Raw genomic sequence first — 20634 nt, 5'->3', positions numbered from 1 at the left:
AAAAGGTCACTGAGTTTCTGCACTCTTGACAGACCCTTGCATCTTTCATCCAGTGCTGCACTGACGTTTCTGGATTCTGAGTCATGGGGAAATCAAAAGAATTGTCAAAGGATCTGTGGGAAAAGGTAGTTGAATTGTATAAAACAGGAAAGGGATATAACAAGATATCCAAGGAATTGAAAATTTACCAATCAGCAGTGTTCAAACTCTAATCAAGAAGTGGAAAATGAGAGGCTCTGTTGAAACCAAACCACGGTCACACAGACCAACTAAAATTTCAGCCACAACTGCCAGGAAATTGTTTTGGATGCAAAGAAAAACCCACAAATAACTTCAGGTGAAATACAGGACTCTGAAAACATGCAGTGTGGCTGTTTTCAAGATGCACAATAAATAGGCACTTGAAGAAAGATGGGCTGCATGGTCGAGACGCCAGAAGAAAGCCATTACTAGGCAAATGCCACAAAGTATACTGCTTACGATACGCCAAATGGCACAGAGACAAGCCTCAAACCTTCTGCCGCAAAGTCATTTGGAGTGATGAGACCAAAATGTTGCTCTTTGGCCACAATCATAAAAGCTACATTTGGAGAGGAATAAACAAGGCCTATGATGAAAGGTAGACCATTCCTACTGTGAAACACGGAGGTGGATCGCTGATGTTTTGGGTATGTGTGAGCTACAAAGGCACAGGGAATTTGGTCAAAATTGATGGCAAGATGAATGCAGTATGTTATCAAAAAAATACTGGAGGAACATTTTGCATGTATCAGTCAGCAAGCTGTGCATTGGATGGACTTGGACATTCCACATGAAAATTATCCAAACGTGCAGTTCATGCAAGACAGCCCAAGAATTAACTGGAGGCTTTTTGCCAAGAGGAATGGGCAGCTTTACCATCTGAGAAGATAAAGCGCTTCATCCACAAATACTTCAAGCTGTCATTGATGTTAAAGGGGAGAATATATGGTATTAGGAACTGGGGTATGTAAACTTTTGATCAGGGTAATTTGGGTAATTTTTGTTATTTTGATTTTAAAAGAGTAAACACAGTTTATTGATAATAAATGGCTTCAGCCAAACACTAACCATGAGTGAAAGAAACGTTTTTGTGTTATCATTCATATTCTCCTAAAAATGGCCAAGAAATCATATATTCTGCCATGGTATGTAAACTTATGAGCACAACTGTGTACAAGTAGTGTCATGACAACTGAGTATAAAAGAGAAGAGAGGCGTCTTTAAGTGTAGCATTATGGTTACATTTAATAAGGGTACAACATTTAGCAACTCATATGGTTGATGACAGGGGCATATCTATAGGGGTCGCAAGTGTTGCGATCGTGACCCGGCCCCAGGCTGCAGGTCCTAGGTACAAATCTTCTCTATTCTCCTCCTGGCTCCTGCAGGGCTTCAGGAGCAGGATCAGGTCTCTTATATGCAGACCCTCCTATCCAGCCTGGTGCTAGCTGCATCCAGAGTGTAGAGGCAAGCAGTCATCCGTACATAGAACTGCCAGCTCCGGCTCCCGCTTCTTGCATCAAGGCTGTTCCTGCCACGTAAATGGTAGGAGAAATGCTTCCTGCCCAGAGGCTGCTGATAATAAACTAAGATTGTAAAATATTGTAAAATAAAATGGTAAAAAATAATAAAAAAAGAACAAAAATGAAAAACTACTGACTCCGTCCACTGCCTTACTGACTGACACCATTCACAGTCCACACTGACACCAATGGCGGAACTACGAGGGTTGCAAAGGTTGTATTTGCGACTGGGCCCTGGCCCTCCGCCGCCAGTGCGGGGCCCAAGAGTGCAGGACTGCACAACATGTAAAAGGGATACGCTGAGGGACCGTGAAGGGTTGTGGGATCAGTGGGAAGGGCTCTAGGCTCGGAGGGAATGGCCCAGGTCAGGGGGTCTTTCATGGTTATTTGCACCAGGGCTCTGAATGTTCTAGTTACGCCTCTGGTTGATGATTAAAACAGGCACATCTAAAACTACAGGCGTCTGGGGTAAAGCTAGAGAAAAAGGGGAAGCAGCGCCTTCTGAGCATAGTAAATAAGTAATTTATTAGAAATTTAAAAAACATAAAAGTAATGTACTCACAAAAGGAGCTACATGACCGGCTTCATATTACAATTGTTCATCCGCTCTGGTCCCGGAGATGGCTGTAGTAACTCGATGTCTGATAGACTGGATCACCGCAGCTCCTTGCCTCTGTTGGCAGCGATGGGGGAGACCGAACGCTCTCGGGGTAAAGCTGTCCACATAGACCATCCTCTGCACCGCCATCAACGTCATCTCTTTTACACTGTGCTCCGCAAGCACTTCAAGCCTCGTTCAGAGGTCGCTCTACTGCAGGGCATTCTTCTCAGTCATGATTGCAGACTGACAGCAGTGAGAGCCTGTGGTGCGGAGGAAGGTCTATGTGGAATGCTTTACTCTGGATGGCTACATACTTGGATGTGCCTCTTTTAATCAACCATGTGAGTTGCTAAATGTTGTACCATATTGCTGCACTTGGAGGCGCCTCTTTTCTTATATACTCTGTAGCTCTTGCTGGATTTTGCTTTTAAACCCCTTGTGGAGGCTGCCATTTGTGGATGGACATTTTATGGTTACACAACCACACATTGCTATAACCTTTTTAAATGGACTATAAACTGAAGGACTTATAAATAAATGGGTGTGGAACGAATCACCTGAGTTTCCATTATTTCTTATGGGGGAATATGCTTTGATATACGAGTGCTTTGGATTACAAGCATGTTTCCGGAATTAATTATGCTTGCAATCCAAGGTTTTACTGTATTGGGATTGTCTCATCCAAAATGGGACAGCTGCAAAGTATGAATAATACTCCATGGAACTGATACTACATGTATAATTGGTGATCATGCTGAGAGAAAATGTTAGCCTCTAGTAATCCAACACCACTATCCATTGAAGATAACTCGTCAGTGGATGCAGCATTGTTACCCATATGCATATTCATATTGGATGTATTTGCAGTTAGTAGTTTTGTTTTTATTCTACACTTAAATTTGGATTATTCGGTATTCTGGACTTTGTAAATTCCTTAGGCTAGCCATACACCTATAGATTTCTCCAGCCATGCTAAACCGAGCTTTTGTATTCTGAAAGCTGGTACAAGGGGCTGTCAGAACACCCAGTGACTGCATCTGCTAAATGCAGTCAATGTTCAGCCATCAATTTTCCACCTAGCCTATTTACCAAAAGTTCATTGAAAAATCATCTTTTCTCTAGCTGGGTGGTGTTGACAGAGCCACTCGTTCAATTTTCGAGCAGTGTTTGGCAGGTTTTCCTCTATATCCCTGGTGCTCAACCTGCAGCCTTTTGGCACTTATTGAGCGGTGCTCAGAGCCTCTGCAGTAGTTTGCTTTCTTGGGGCAAATAAGGAAAACAATCATTTAGACTGGCTTCTAGTTGCTAAATGGGTTGTTTTAGTTCTTTATACTATATTATTTTATTCTGTCCTATGCATCCCTTTTGTTTTTCAATAAATGTTTTGCTAATTTTTTTTATAACGGATCTTGCTGGGAGAAATATCAAACGTGTCGAAAGTAAATTTCAACCAGTTTCCACCAGCCATACGCATATACAGTAACCACTGTATTACCAAGTTTATTTGGACACCTGCATGAACTTTAATGCCATCCAGTCTTAATCCGTAGGGTTCAATTTTGAGTTGGCCCACCCTTTGCAGGTATACCAGCTTCAACTCTTCGGAGAAGGCTGTCCACAAGGTTTAGGAGTGTGTCTATGGGAATGTTTGCCCATTCTTCCAGAAGCACATTTGTAAGATCAGGCACTGATGTGGACAAATAGGTCTGGCTCGCCAGTCTCCGCTCTAATTCATCCCAAAGGTGTTCTATCAGGTTGAGGTCAGGATTCTGTTCAGGCAAGTCCGGCTTTTTGCGTACTTAGAGCACACTCCCAGCACAGTAACTAAAATGTCACAGATGGCTACTGTGAAGGACTTTTTGCCTATATGCTTCAGTCTAATTCTCTCCCTGCTATTTTAATGCTGTGGGTTAGAGGTAACGGGTGTTTTCATGGGTGACTCATCTCTCTTTGTAAAGACTGTTCAGGCTAGCTTTTGAAAGGCCTTTAATTGTGTGATAACGCTGTCTACAACCTAGTGATGCTCAGAGGTGTTAATAGGTGTCAAACTGGATGCAGACGAAACATCTGCCTAGGAAACTCAAGTGTGTGAAGGTGGTTTGTTGTTATGCTGTTTAAGGAATGTGCAGTGATTAGACATGATAATTGTCGGTCGGTGCCGACCTGTCTAGAATGTTTTAGTAATTAGCCTTAGTGTGTGATTAGGGGGGTGGAGATTTCATTGTTGCTTGAATGTCTTGGACTGTATAAAAAGCTGAGAAGAAAACCATTAAAGTGTGTTGTTCCAGCAGTAAGCTTGGCATGTGTGGCTTATTGGGGCGACTCCAGGAATATTCCCCCTTGTGGAATATTGGGTGATTATCTTTATGGGAAGAAGGGAAGACTTTGACGGGGATATCATTCTAATACCGTCACAGCTACCGATGCATATTTGCAATCAGGAGCTTACAATTATGTGACTACCGTGACAACCAATCACTGAGAGAAATACTAGCACATTATGACATTGCCTTGCAGGGGAACTTTTTTTTTTGTTGTTTGCTACCGCTTTAAATCCTACCTCTTGGTCTTGTGACAACTCTAAAATGTTGGATTTTTTAACACTTTATTTTGTCTTGGTAATGCCAGGACAAATGCAAAGTGGTTAATACAGCTAGAAGGGACACAGGGAAATGATTGTAAATTAAAGGGAAACCATCTCCTACCCTATGTGGGACATCTTTATGTCCTAGTAATTTTTTATTATTATTTTCAAAATGTCTAAATAAGACCAAGGGAAGCTTTTGGGGTGGCGGGAACGGGAAATTTATATCAAATACTTACCGTAATTTTCCTTTCCTGATGGACTCCATGGCAGCCTATGTATGGGTTAATCGTGCCTCTCATACCTCAAAGGAACCCACTCCCATAAATCTTTGCTTCTAATCAGAGACCGTGTTCTGTAACTTAGCCTACTCCAGCAAATGGGAGGGAACTCCTGCTGCCATGGAGTCCATAAGGAAAGGAATATTACGGTAAGTATTTGATATAAATTTTCAGTTTTCCTGACAGACTCCATGGCAGCCTACGTATGGAAATTAACTAGCTATACACACCCGGGTGGGCAATGGCTGGTTTTAAGAAAAAAAGGTTTAATTGGCACCGTCAACAGATAAGACATGCAAACCAAAATTAACCGAAGACAAAGAAGCCGGTTCTATGCAATAGTGCGTCATAAATGTGTTAGTCGACGACCATGAGGCCGCTTTACAAATTAGTTTCAGGGATACATGTCGGGAGGCTGCCCAAGATGTAGAAACGCTCCTGGTGGAATGAGAGGTCACTGCCTCTGGAGGAGCTAGACCCTTAGTCTTATAAGCCCACTAAATGGCCTGAACAATCCAGGCTTCGATGGTTCTGGAAGAAGCACGCAATCCTATGTTTTTCCCGTGGAAGAAAATGAACAGATGCTCAGACTGGCAAAAAGAAGCTGTGGCTTCTATTGCTTTAAAACTTCAACATCTAAAGGATGAATACTAAAGTTCTCAGCTGACCGAAAGGTTGAAGGAACAATCTCCTGATTCTTGTGAAATACAGATGTTACTTTGGGTTTTGATCCTAGTATAGGAATCAAGACTACTCGATCAGGGAAGAAAGTAAGGAATGGCTCCTTGAATCCTAGAGAACCAATTTCGGAGACCCTCTTAGCCGATGTTATGGCCACCAGGAAGACAATTTTGAGAGAATGTTCGTTGATCGATAGCTGACCCATATATTGCATTTCTCTTCCTGAAAAGAAATCCAGGACAAGGGTGAGGTCCCATTTGGAAAATCTTGGTTTTCTTTGAAGTCTGAGCCTTATTGCTCCTCTGAAGAACTGCCTAATAAGAAAGTGTCTAGCCCAGGATATACCTGTGAAGGCAGAGATTGCAGAAACCTGAACTCGCAAGGAGCTAACTGATAAGGACAAATCCAGGCCTGTTTGAAGAAAACCTATATCATGTATCTTTGGATCATCAGAAGAACTGCCAGTGGTAGAAATGTAGTCTGCGAATTTAGACCAAATCCTTTGGTAGACTTTGTTGGTACTTGCTCTCCTGGCGTTCAGCAACGTAGAGATAGCCCTGCTTGGGCAACCTAGGACCTCCAGTCTTTCCTTCTCAAACACCAAGCCATCAGGTACAGATGGGTTGGGCATGGGTGAAGTCATTCCTTACAACAGGAGATCTGGTCTGGATGGGAGAGGAACTGGATCCCGGAAGCTGAGTTGTAACAGCAGAGGAAACCATGGCCTGTTGGGCCAGTACGGCAGTTTCGCCACTATTTTGGCTTCTTTCCACCTGAGTCTCAACAAAAAATGGAGAATTACAGGTACAGGGGGAAAGGCATAGGCCCTGTGGAACCTCCACTCAGGGCATTCACTCTGAAGGCCTGGGGACAACAACATCTTGTGTAGTACCTCTTAAGCTTGAAGTTGCATGGAGAGGCAAACAGGTCCACTTCTGGTACAATTCCCAGAGACAGAACCAAACCGAAGACCTCGGTGTGGAGAGACCATTCGTTGTCCAGGGACACCCTTGAGAGAGAGTTTGCCTGGACATTCTGAGTTTCGGGAAGATAGATGTCAATTTTGTCAAATTCGTCTCGGCCCATGACATGATTGGCTCCACTTCCCTCAGCAGGGAGAGACTGCGAGTGCCTCCCTGTCTCTTGATGTATGAGACTGCTGATGTGTTGTCCAGTCTTAGGAGAACTGAGGCACCCCTTGTCAAGTGAAGAAAAGCTTGAAGAGCACAGAAAGCTTCTCGGAGCTCTAGAACATTCGATACTATCCTTCGGGATGGGAAAGTCCCATTTCCCCTGAGCTACCTCCCGTCAGGCAGCTTCTGTCGCTGGCATCCGTTGTGATTGTGCTGGACTCCAGAAAGAAAAACCGCCATCAAAATTTGTGCAACCAGGACTGGATCGCAGAAACCTTTATAAGATAAGAAATCACCTTGGTCCTAGGAGGAGGACAAAAAAGGAACACGGTCTCTGACTAGAAGCAAAGATTTATGGGAGTGGGGTCCTATGAGGTATGAGAGGCGAGATTAACCCATACGTAAGCTGCCATGGAGTCTGTCAGGAAATACATTTTAAAGAGGAATGCTCATAGTAAAACACTTTAGAATTTATTAAATTCTGCTTTTTGTTTTTGTATAGTTTGCACCAAAATGAAATCTGTTATGGATGGCAGAGCGGACTTACTTCAAAGAGCCATACAAGGAGGACAGTGAGGCCGATAGTCTGCATGAGCTGGTCGTAGTAGTCCAGTAGAGCCTCCCTACAGCCACGGAGCCAGATGTTCAGCTCTTCTGCTAGGTAGTCATAATTGTAGTGAGCAGTATTGTTAGTAATCTGATACTGGATGCAGGGACGGGGAGAACTGGGGTTGCAGCAGCTGAAAGGAACTCCATCAAGTAAATATCTTCCATCCACATTGCTTTTAAAACGGCTGCAAAAAAGAAAATTGGTCACACATTATAATAGATACGTTATTGCTAAATGAACAAATTAATTATATCAGTCACCGATTCTTTTATTTGGACATCACACTAAAGTTTTAGTGAGTAAATCTTTTTAGTGCACACATTTAAACTGAACTTTTTTTGTGATTCACGTTTTTACATTGTTAGTAGTTTATGGTTATAGATCAAATTCAAATCGGTAGATTCTTTTATAGTGGGAAATCTCAAATTTTCAGCACACCCCACCTGCATCCGCACACTGCATCAAATTGGTCTGTATGGCTGTTGTCTCAGAAGGAAGCTTCTTCTAAAGGTGATGCACAAGAAAGCCCAAAGTTTGCTGAAGACAAGCAGACTAAAGACACGAATTACTGGAACCATGTCATGTGGTCTGATGAAACCAAGATAAACTTATTTGGTTCAGATGGTGTCAAGTGTGTTTGGCGGCAACCAGTTGAGGAGTACAAAGACAAGTGTGTCTTGCCTACAGTCAAGCATGGTGGTGGGAGTGTCATGGTCTGGGGCTGCATGAGTGCTGCCGGTACTGGGGAGTTACAGTTCATCGACAGAACCATGAATGCCAACATGTACTGTGACCACGGCAGGACTTGGGGTGGTGGGGGCCCCTGGGCTTGAGTGTTGAAGGGGCATCCTGGAGCCGAGAATTGGGGGGGGGATCGAAGATGTTAAGCGAGGGGGGATCATAGTTGTTGAGCGGGGGGGGGTGTGCATTAAAGTTGTTGAGGGGGGGCGAATTGAAGTTGTTTAGCGGGGGGGCGCATTAAAGTTGTTGGGGGGGTGGCTCTCACCTGTGCCCAGAATGTGTTGGCTTTCTTCCCTTCAGCAGACATCCACACACCGCTCCGGTTCCTCCTGGTGGGGGGTTGGTTTTGCAGTTTTTGAGGGGGGGGTGGAGTGCCTCTCCCCTGTGCCAACAGCCGTGGCCACAGACTGTCATTAGCCCGGCTGTCGGCTTTCTTCCCTTCAGCAGCCACAGTCCTCCACACACCGCTCCGGTTCCTCCTGCTTCTGTGCTGCCTCCTCTTGCAGTGTGGGAAAATTAACCCTTTCGCAGGACTGCAGGAAAGTCCCGCAGAATCCGTGCGTGTTGGGAGGTATGCGCAGGGCCGCCATCAGGAATTTTGGGGCCCCTTACACAGCTTAAGGCATGGGCCCCCTGGAGCAGAGAACCGGGGGGGGGTGCTGCCGCCTGAAATTGCGAAGCGGGGGTGGCTGCTGCAAATTGAGAAGGGGGGGCCTTTACAAAAAAAAGAAGAAAAAAAAAATATATATATTGTGACGGTATCGGTATGATATCCCCGTCAAGCATTCCCTCCTCTCCATACAAGAACATCACAGGATCCCCCACACATGAGTCAAGACTGGATGCTGGAACCAAGACTGAGTTTAATGTTATATCACACAGCTTATATGTCATTTCCAAAACTGTTACAATGACAAATCTCCGCCCCCCTCACACTGGGGCTTCCATACAGATGAGTAGGCAGACACGACGGAGCCGAGTCTGAAAACACATTTTCTTTAGATAATGACATCAGTGGAGCTGAGCACTAGTTGTACTAAATACATCAACTAGACAACTCGACCCCGCATATAGAGAGATAATTACCACAATGAAGCAATCAGAATAATTAACACAAGCCACATAAACACAGATCTCCTTCACACAACACAATAGATCAATTAACCTTTAGAAATAGTGAGGGGACATTAGCACGTCAATAACCTGCTAGCCGAGGACAGAATCACCCAGGGCAAGCAGGGAGAATTAGACTGAGACATATAGGCAAATGCATCACAATGGCCCCCCTTTTTCTCCCTGCTCCGGAAAACACGGTTGGACCTTCCCTGGTCCAGTAGGGTTGACAGGTTTAGAGCTTTTAGTCCGAGGTTAACTCCGTTTGGCATGACTGACCTCCCTTGGCAACTGCTTCAGACTCAGGTATGCCACCGGGTCGTCAGATCACACACCGGTCAGTCCCCAAGTCTTTGTGCGATCTGCAAGGTCACCAGAAGTCAGTGTGAAGACGGCGAATGGGTCTGTGCGCCGCCATCTAGGTGTCCCGCTATGGGAGGGGCAGGTTATGGCTCTGAAGTGACAGTCACAGGAGATTCATAAAAAAGAAAAAGTTATATTTGTTGAAATGCTGTAGCACTGGTGCTCAGAGTCCGGGGGGGGAGGGGACTCAGAGCCCCATAAGGTCAGCCACCCCCTGCTCCCTCCGCAGCCGCCGGTTCTCCTCTTTGAGCTTCTCCAGCTCCATCTCCAGTTCATGGAGCCTGGGGGGGTCAGCCCGCTGTGACCTCAGGTGGTTGTTCTCCTCCTCCATGCAGCTTATGCACTCCTCCAGCTCTATGTACTCACGGATCAGATCCTGCTTGCTCATGTCCTGCAGGCTCTCCACGTGGTCCCTTATCATCAGGAACTGGGTGGTGGTGTAAGGGGCCACCGGTGGGCCCTTGGCGAACATCTCGGCCCGCATCTGGGGCGCCCGCTGCGATTCCATCTCCTCCAGTCGCTTCTTCTCCTCCCAGGTCCGCTGGTTATATGACTTCCAGGACCTCTTCTTCTTGGAGAGTAGCTGGCGGTGCCTCTTTCTGCCCAGCTCCCTCCAAGGCCTCTCCGGCTCATGGCTGTCGCCCATGACCAGCTGACAATGGTGTTCCCTGTTGTCCGTAATAACCGATTGTACCATGAGGGCTTCGTAAGGGGTGCCCAATGGTTCTTCCTGACCCAGCTCCTGGGGATCCCAAGCCGAGTCTACACAATGGGCTGCTGCTGGTGGGCGGTACCCAGGTTGAGACCAATTTGACCTGGTGTTGTCATTCATGGGGCAATTCTGCTTGAAGTGACCCAACTGTTTGCACCGGAAGCAGCGTTGTTCGTTGTCCTCCTGGCGTGGGTAGCGAGGGCTAGATGTCATCGGTCTGTTAGGCGGTTGGTATCTAGCGGCTGGTGGGTGTGAGGGCGCCGTTGGTTGTGGAGGTTGTACCCGTGGTGTGACCTGGTTTGTCTTGCGAGTATCCGCATATTCATCCGCCAACTTCGCGGCCTCTGGTAGAGTCATGGGCCTGCGATCTCTCACCCAATCCTTGACGTCCGTCTGGATGTGATTGTAAAATTGCTCCAGGAGCATTAGTTGCAAAATGTCCTCTGCGGTGGTGGCCTGGCTGCTGTTAACCCAGTTAGAGGCCGACAGGGACAACTGGCATGCCCATTCCGCATAAGAGTCTTTCGTGGTTTTGCGTGAGTCCCTGAACTTCTGTCGGTGGGACTCTGGGGTTACTGCATAACGAGCCAGGAGCGCTTCTTTAACCCGGGCGTAGCTATGGATATCCTGATCTGGCACGGTCCGGAAAGCATCAGAAGCTTTGCCTGACAGTTTGCCTGACAATATTGCAACCCACTCTCTTCTAGCTATTCGGTGCAGGTTACATTGTCGCTCAAAATCCGCCAGGTAGTTATCAATTTCACAGTCCTTTTCATCAAAAGCTTTAAAAGCGCTAAACGGAATCTTCCTTGTGTCTGCTGTGCTGTACTCACTGTTCGGAGAAGGTGCGGCTGCTTGTTGGACTGCTGCCAGTTTTAACTGTAGTTCTGCGTCTCTTATTTGTTTAGCCTCCTGTAGTTCTGCGTCTCTTATTTGTTTGTCTCTTATTTGTTTAGCCTCCTTCGCTAACAGGTCCATCACTTTCAGCACCACATCCGGCGTTGGGTTCGGGCCGAACCACGCTAGCTTCTCTCTCATTAGCTTGTTGGCTGGCGATTCCTCCTCCTGAATCACTGGTGTCTCCATCTCTTGTACTGCTGGCGTTGCTGCAATCCCGTCCTCCTGGTCTATCTCCATTGATTCTGCTATGATGACCCGTTCGGTTTTGTTGCTAGCAATCCTTCCACAAACTTCCAGTAGTTCTTCCAGTGTCTGCTTGGAATCCCGGGTGTAAAGGAGAGTAGAAGGGAAAATCCCACTGCTACCAACCAATTGTGACGGTATCGGTATGATATCCCCGTCAAGCATTCCCTCCTCTCCATACAAGAACATCACAGGATCCCCCACACATGAGTCAAGACTGGATGCTGGAACCAAGACTGAGTTTAATGTTATATCACACAGCTTATATGTCATTTCCAAAACTGTTACAATGACAAATCTCCGCCCCCCTCACACTGGGGCTTCCATACAGATGAGTAGGCAGACACGACGGAGCCGAGTCTGAAAACACATTTTCTTTAGATAATGACATCAGTGGAGCTGAGCACTAGTTGTACTAAATACATCAACTAGACAACTCGACCCCGCATATAGAGAGATAATTACCACAATGAAGCAATCAGAATAATTAACACAAGCCACATAAACACAGATCTCCTTCACACAACACAATAGATCAATTAACCTTTAGAAATAGTGAGGGGACATTAGCACGTCAATAACCTGCTAGCCGAGGACAGAATCACCCAGGGCAAGCAGGGAGAATTAGACTGAGACATATAGGCAAATGCATCACATATATATATATATATATATATATATATATATATATATATATATATACATAAATAAAAAGGGGGTAGCCATCTGGGGACCTCTGGGCCCTTTAATAAAAAGAAAAAAGAAACCTCTGGGCCCTTTAATAAAAAAAAAATAAACATTTATAAAAAATACATAAAAAAGGGAGGTTGCCATCCGGGGCCCTGGGGACCTCTGGGCCTTTTAATAAAAAAAAATATATATATAAACAAAAATAAACATTTATAAAAAAAAAAAGGGGGGGTTGCCACATGAGGCCCTTTAATAAAAAAAAATATATAAAAATATATTTATTTATATATATATATATATATATATATATAGGCCCGGATTCACAAAGCACTTACGCCGACATATCTCGAGATACGCCGCGTAAGTGTAACTATGCGCCGTCGTATCTGTGCGCCGCGCCCACAATCTGAGATACGCCTAAAAATAGGCTTCCTACGACCGACGTAACTTGCCTATGCCGTCGTATCGTGGGCGCATATTTACGCTGGGCGCATTTGCCGCTCCCATTGATTCTCTATGCACATATGCAAATGAGGGAGATGCGCCGATTCACGAACGTACTTGCGCCTGGCGCATAATATACGCGGTTTGTGTAAGTCGTACGTCCTTGGTAAAGTTATTCCCCATATAGGAGGCGCAACTCATGCAAAGGTATGGACCAGGGAACACAGCCGTCATATTTTACGTCGTTTACGTAGTACGTGAATATGGCTAGGCGTAGGTTACGTTCACGTCGTTGGCAGTGATTCGGCGTATCTTAGGCAGTTGTTTCGACGTGATTCTGAGCATGCACACTGGGATGCGGCCACGGGACGGCGCATGCGCCGTTCGTTTTAAGTACTTCTATGGCGCTTGGCCTATCATTTGCATGGGGTCACGCCTCATAAGGATGGCTCACGCCCACTTCCACCTACGCTGGCTTACGCCGAGGAAACCCAGCGTAGATTTGAGAGCGAGTGGGAGCAAGTGCTTGGTGAATACTGTGCTTGCCTCTCTGCGCTGCGTCGGCATAGCGTATATTCGATACGCTACGCCGGCATAAATATGCGCCAATGTATGTGAATCTGGGCCATAGTGTGTGTGTGTGTATGTATGTATGTATATATATATATATATATATATATATATATATATATATATATATATATAAAATCACTTTTATTGTTTGACTAAGATTGTGATGAGTTCATATTATGTGACTTTTTAATACACTTAGCGAGTTCTTTAAGGCACGATATGCCTACTGGCTTATGCCCTGGTGTCTGTAATCCAAATGATGTAATGGGAAAGCTACCAGGTAGATAACTGAAGACATGGTCTGGATCAAGATGTCCTGCCAAGTCAGGGATTTCTCAAGCCACGGGCAGGGCAGAAGATGAAAATCGCAACCCTGAAAAATACTCAAAATAAGTCCAAAGCGACTACAAAAACAAACATAGGGCTTCCAGCTCACATTATAAGATACCTAATGACATTAAATAGCAGACGTATTACCTTTGCTCTGTATGTCCACCTTGGGGCTAATGTCACAGTAGCATTTCTGTCGCTGCAGAGAAGTCTACAGCAGAAAGGAGGACTAAGCAGAAATCTGCTGAAGTATGCACATGCTTGTATGTGTTGTTTCCTTGCTGGCTGGATGAGTGAGTCGTCCATGTTTCTGACTGTTTCATTTTACACCCATATTTAGAGTGTAACATTAAATATATGGTTATGCAACTGAGTCTGGGGGTTCCACTCACTGGAGCGCCTGTGTATTTTTTAATTTGGAGCGTTTATGCTTCGCTCCACCCACACAACCCCATCATTTGTAGCCAGAGGGACTCCTAGTTCTCAATGGAACACAAGTGCAGTGACAGCACTGCACTTGCAGTAAATTGGTACGGTCTCAATTATTGTAATGAATGGTTCTGACTTGGGCAAGAGGAATAATCTGCAGCAGCCTGAGCATTACATCCATGATCACACCTAAACACAGACATTTATGTGACATCCTTATAGCTGTTTGTAGATCGATATGGTAAAAACTTTATAATAAAAATGTATATTTAAATAAATGAAGTACAGAGCTCAGTTCTTACTGTCCATGTCTACCCGGTGCCAGGTCCTACTTTTATTCTTCAGCTTGCTGGTGGTCTTGTGAACTGTTTGTGCTCAGCCTTGTCATAGAGAATAATGGTCATCTACCTCTATGGCTCAGCTCATTTGCCAATGGTGGCTATTATCTTCTATGGCCATCAGGGCCGGTGCTACCACTAGGCAAACTAGGCAGCCGCCTAGGGCACAGCCACAGCCAGTTGCTGGGTCCAAACCCCCCTAGAGCATCCTGCCCAAATACACAGGTAAGCGGATCTGCGCCGCTCAGCAACAGCGCAGGCTTTGCAGTAATCAGAGCTGTCCCTGAATGTACGGCGGCTGACAGCATCCACTGCCCACTGTTTTCATCGCTAGGGTTTGGTTGCTAGGATCGCCCATGTCCTAGAAACCAATCACGTGCTTGCCCCTCCCCCATGCCCTGGCATTCAGAGGAGGAGGAAGTTCCTGCATTAAACGTATCCGGCCCCAGTGCTCAGCCTTCCAGCCACCACCTGTCCTGTAGCTGACTGCTGCAATTAGAAGTAACATATCCTGATGTAATCTGGGATCACAATACTCCTTGCTCCCCTACAACTACCCCAACTATTGTCTTAAACCTCTCCACTCTCCTTACCCCACTCTGCTCTTCCCTTCTAACTTTGGGGACCCTATTCAAAGGGAAAGGGCTCTAGGGACCATGATGTAAGAGGGTTTTGGGAACACTAATGTAAGGGCGCTTTAGGGACCGTGATGTAAGGGGACTTTAGGGATCCTGAGGTAAGGGGGGTGCTGGGGACCCTGAATGTAAGGCAGGTAACTTTGGTCCAACATCTTTGGGGATCCTAATGACCGGGGGTATCTGATGTAAGGGAGAACTCTGGGTTCCTGATTTAAGGAGAGGGGACTTTGGGGACCCTAATGTAATGGGGGTCAGGCCTCAAGCTGTGTAAGGAGACCCCAAATGAATGATGGCTGCCCTGTCCAACACACACAGTGCCCACGTTCTGCAGGCTAGTATGATGTTAGCTGGAAACAAAGCTGTCTCCTGCAAACTTCAGCCAATCTATGAAGAAGAGGTATCTAGCCAATGAGATGCCATGCTGTGCACAACATCACTTATGCCGCTTACACGCGATCATTTTTCAGCATGAAAAAACCGTTGTTTTTCAAAAACGTCATTTAAAATGATCGACAAAAAAAAAATTCGAACATGCTGCATTTTTTAACGTCGTTTTAAACTATGTCGTTTTTCGGGTTGTAAAAAATTATCGTGTGTGGGCTAAAACGACGTAAAAAAGTCAGCGCATGCTCAGAAGCAAGTTATTTGACGGGAGCGCTCGTTCTGGTAAAACTACCGTTCATAATGGAGTAAGCACATTCATCACGCTGTAACAGACAAAAAAGTGCAAATTGTCTTTTACTAACACGGAATTAGCTAAAGCAACCCAAAGGCGAATGGAACTTCCCCTTTAAAGTGCCGTCGTACGTGTTGTACGTCACCGCGCTTTGCTAGATAATTTTTTTAAAACGATGGTGTGTAGGCAACATCGTTTTAATGATGAAGTTGGGAAAACCTTGTTTTTTAGACATGCTGAAAAACGACGTTTTCTTTCATGCTGAAAAATGATCCTGTGTACGCGGCATTACTCCCAGCTCCCCAGTCAGTCTCCACACAGATCGAACTTTGTCAAGGAAGTGAGAAAAGCCTTTATTTTTATTTTTTGTGGGGGGGGGGGTGCACATAGATGATTTTGCACACTAGGCAAGACCAGCTATCACTGGCCCTGGTGGGCATGAAATCATCATCACATGTGTCAAACACAAGGACCGCAGGCCGAATCGGGCCCTCGTGTGGCCCTCGCACCTCTCCTACAGCTGTAGTGCTCCCCTTGTTTCAGCAGGAGAAAGGAGGACAGGACCCCTCTTACAGATCCTGCAGCTTACTGTGCAGCTGCAGCACCCCTTTGTCTCTGCCTCTCCTGGTCTGACTCCAGCCCTCCACTGGTCCTCCTCCCAGACCCTGCAATTTCTGATTCCCAGCTCTGCCCCCAGCTTCTTCACGGCTGCAGCATAAGGTAAAGGGGAGGGTGAACTGTGATGTAAGGGAGGGTGGGGGACTCATGACCCCTAATGGTGGGGAGCTTTTTGCATCTGATGCAAGGGTGTGGTGGGGTACTCTGGACATCTAATCTAAAAGATACAACCTTCTCTTTGAGGGCAACTATAATGCTGATGTGGCCCGAGATAAAATAGTTTGACACCCCTAATCTAGATAAAAGGCACTGAATATTGGGTACACACTAATATTACCAAAAATATTGCGACACCTGCCTTTACATGAACTTGCGTTGGCCCACCTTTTGCAGCTATAACATGTTCAACTCTTCTGGAATAGCTGTCCACAAGGTTTAGGAGTGTGTATGTCTATAGCATGGGTGCTCAACCTGTGGCTCTCCAGCTGTTTCAGAACTACAATTCCCATGAGGCATTGCAAGCTACTGACTGTTACAAGCATGACTCCCAAAGGCAGAGGCATGATGGGACTTGAAGTTCTGCAACAGCTGGAGAGCCACAGGTTGAGCACCCATGGTCTATAGGAATGCTTGACCATTCTTCCAGAAGTGCATTTGTGAGGTCAGGCACTGATGTGGATGAGAAGGCCTGGCTTCAGTCTCCACTCTAATTCCCCCCGAAGCTGTTCTATTGGGTTGAGGTCAGGACTCTGTGCAGGCCAGTCAAGTTCATCCACACCAAATTTACTTTTGTGCACTGGTTCAAATCATTTGGTGGAGTGGGGATTATGGTGTGGGGCTGTTTTTTTTAGAGGTTGGGCTTGGTTCCAGGAAAGAAAACTCTTAAGGCATTTTGGACAATTTCATGCTCCAAACTTTGTGGGACCAGTTTGGGGATGGCCCCTGCCTGTTCCAACATGACTGCGCACCGGTGCACAAAGCTGCAAAGGGTGGGCCAACTCAATATTGAACCCTACGGACTAATACTGGGATGCCATTAAAGTTCATGTGCATGTAAAGGCAGGCAACCCAATACTTTTGGTAATATAGTGTATTTTAACTGCATCTGATTGCTGGAGCTCAATGGCTTTGGTTGGGAAGCTCACATCAACCAGGGACATCCTGCATGGAGTACTAAAAAAAGGAAACTAATGATTACACCAAACACCAGTTTTAGAGTCCAAAATTATGATCTTTTTAAATCGAAAACAGAATGAATAGCACCGGATAAAAACAACCAATCTGTTTTGGGGGGTTAAGGAAACGTTCTTCATCAGGGCTACAATAGAAACAAAAACTGCAAAAAAAAGGAAACCAAACTCAAGAATGCCTTGTAATATGTTAACTAGTGGGTAGTTATGTGGTAGAGCTACCTACAGGTACATTCTAATCCCAAAAATCTTCTATGTTGAAGTGTTGCATATACAGCCAAAGCTTAACAGAATTTGCAGAAAACAACCAGGTAAAAACCCTTCCTGAATCTAGGTAGATTAAAGCTGTAAAAACTCCATGGGCCGGATTCAGGTAGATCGGCGCATCTTTCTGCCGGCGTAGTGCATCTCACATGCGCTACGCCGAAGTAACACAGAGAGGCAAGCAGAGTATTCACAAAGCACTTGCTCCCTACGTTGCGCCAGCGTAACGTAAATTATTCGGCGTAAGCCCGTCTAATTCAAAGTAGGTGGACGGTGGGCGCGATCCATTTAAATGAACCGTGACCCCATGCAAATGATGGGCCGAACGAACGGCGCATGCGCCGTCCCGTAGATGCTTTCCAGTGCGCATGCTCAGAATCACGTTGGAACGAATGCCTAAGATACGTTGAATCACTGAACGTAACCTACGCCCAGCCCTATTCACGTAGTCCTACGTAAACGACGTAAAATACGACGGCTGTTCCGTGGTCCATACCTAGCTCTCTTCCCACTACCCTTTCACATTATGGACTACTTCTAATGTATTCACCTATTTACTGTAGACTCTCACGGGAATTTGAGGGAATATCCCACTCCATGACACTCACGGCGACCTGATACCTGGGGATGCCTTTGCGTGCTGTCAGTTGTTTGACTTTTGCCACCTCAGCTCCCGGAGCGGACAGCCTCTTGGCTCCATATTTTCTTGCATACATCACAACGGGGCACAACCTGTAAGTAACCTTAACTGACTTTTCACCTTCTTGGTGGAAGTCCAGTTTTATATTCTGATTACTTTTTACTCTGTTATTCCAGATATCCCATCTCATCTGCCCCCGAGGAGTGTTTTTTATACACGAAACGCCGCGTCGGGCTTACAAAGATGTAGCTACTTGTGCTAATGGGATTTTATTGTGATCTATTAATCATTTTTTTATACTTTTATAATTTATTTTTCTTTTGTGTACTGTTTAATTCTTATGTGTCCATACTCTTTGATTGAATTGAACAACTCCATTGTTATGTGCTAACACCTGTATTATGATGTAATCCTGGTTATGATGTGTGTCACTGTACACGCCACCTGTTTTTACTCTATTTTAATACATGTATACTACTTACAATTGGTTCATTTAATTTTTTACCCCTATCGGCACACTGTTTCATTTAAAGTCCCAATCTTTTTTATTTCATACCTTTGCATGTGATGCGCGTAACCTTACGCCGGAGTACGCCTTACGTAAACGGCGTATATTTCTGCGACGGGCGCAAGTACGTTCGTGAATCGGCGTATCTCCCTCATTTGCATATTTGCAATGAGGCGGCCAGCGTAAATATGCGCCCAAGATACGCCGGCGTAGGAAAGTTACGTCGGTCGGAGGAAGCCTATTTTCAGGCGTATCTAGTTCTATCGGCATGGCGCATAGATACGACGGCGCACATTTACACTTACGCGGCGTATCTGTAGATACGTCGGCGTAAGTGCTACGTGAATCCGGGCCTATGTCTGCATCTGAGGCCTGAACCTATATGGGTGAATTTGGTAAGGAAGGTGCACAGATGGACAAATGCATAGTTACACTTTAAATTCTTTTCAAATCAATGTACTTACTCAATGACCTCCTTGGAGCTCATGTCCAAATAACGAGCAGACAACCACTGGATCTCAAACCAATCCCTAAATCCATTGTTTCCACAGCAGTGGAACTCAATCTGTAGCATGTCAATGGTAGATTTTAGGAAGCAACGACCGGGGATATCTGTGTCCTTGTAGTATTTTAAAGCATCTTTAAGTCCACGGTACAGAGCAGATTCCAGTTCGTTCCTCATAGTATAACACATGATTGCTCCAGCAAACACGCAGAATGTAAAGAAGAAGGTGCAGATGATATAGGGCAGCATGAACAGCTTCCATCTGGAGAATTTATTGGCATCTGAGCAATCATAACAGATCTTTCCACCAAAGAAATTGATGACACAAGCAATTGTGCCCACAGCAATAAGCATGTTGGGAACTGTCTGAAGGTCTTTACTGATCATCAGCTCACTTCGTTTCTTAATTTCAATTTTCAGATAGAGACCCAAACTGAAAATAATTAGTCCAGTCACAACAGACACCCAGTTTAAAATCCATAGAACTTGAGCTAGTTTTCCCCTCCGTGTCTTGGTAAACTTTAGTTTGAGAACTGCCATTTTCTAATCGTAAAAAAATAAGTGATGGAATCCTCCCTATAGAAGAAAAACATTGGGAAAGAAAATATTTTTAGATTTACCAAAAACATTTTTATGTTATTAATATCCTTTCAATTTGTAAGTGGATACATTTCAAGTTATTGTTATAAAAGTTGCTCTATTACTTTTACAAGTCAGGGTAACTAATAGGGTAAGGCTTAAATGGTATCTAAAACCAAAAAATGTTTTCCCTTTATTTTTATATGGTCATAAGTGTAAATAGTGAATTTACTATCCTGCCATGGTATTAAAACGAATGAAGGACTTAAAGGGGTTGTAAAGGAATTTATTTTTTCCCTAAATAACTTCCTTTACCTTAGTACAGTCCTCCTTCACTTACCTCATCCTTCCATTTTGCTTTTAAATGTCCTTATTTCTTCTGCGAAATCCTCACTTCCTGTTCTTCTGTCTGTAACTCCACACAGTAATGCAAGGCTTTCTCCCTGGTGTGGAGAAAGCCTCTTGAGGGGGCGAGCAGGAGGGTCAGGACACTCTCTACTTTGCAGATAGATAAAGGAGCTGTGTGTTAGTGGGCGTCCTGACACTCCTGCTTGCCCCCTCCCCCCTCAAGAGGCTTTCACCACACCAGGGAGAGAGCCTCGCATTACTGTGTGTAGTTACAGACAGAAGAACAGGAAGTGAGGATTTCTCAGAAGAAATAAGGACATTTAAAAGCAAAATCGAAGGATGAGATAAGTGAAGGAGG

General features: G+C 45.1%; 1 protein-coding gene across 2 annotated transcripts in view; it reads right to left on the bottom strand.

Annotated features, from left to right (window-relative positions):
* The window catches only part of LOC120920436 (photoreceptor outer segment membrane glycoprotein 2-like), a 28687-nt gene that overhangs the window by 2384 nt on the left and 5669 nt on the right, over positions 1-20634 (bottom strand). For both annotated transcript variants that reach the window (XM_040332533.1, XM_040332534.1), the window contains exons 2-3: positions 19309-19925; positions 7372-7618 (exon numbers count right to left, since the gene is read on the bottom strand). In XM_040332533.1, coding sequence (XP_040188467.1) covers positions 7372-7618; positions 19309-19889 — 828 coding nt within the window. In that variant the 5' untranslated portion in view covers positions 19890-19925. The remainder of the gene's footprint in view (positions 1-7371; positions 7619-19308; positions 19926-20634) is intronic.

This window comes from Rana temporaria, chromosome 13 (assembly GCF_905171775.1).
Source record: "Rana temporaria chromosome 13, aRanTem1.1, whole genome shotgun sequence".
Classification (NCBI taxonomy): domain Eukaryota; kingdom Metazoa; phylum Chordata; class Amphibia; order Anura; family Ranidae; genus Rana; species Rana temporaria.
The sequence above is the reverse complement of the archived record's forward strand: the minus strand, read 5'-3'. Positions and strand labels throughout refer to the sequence as shown.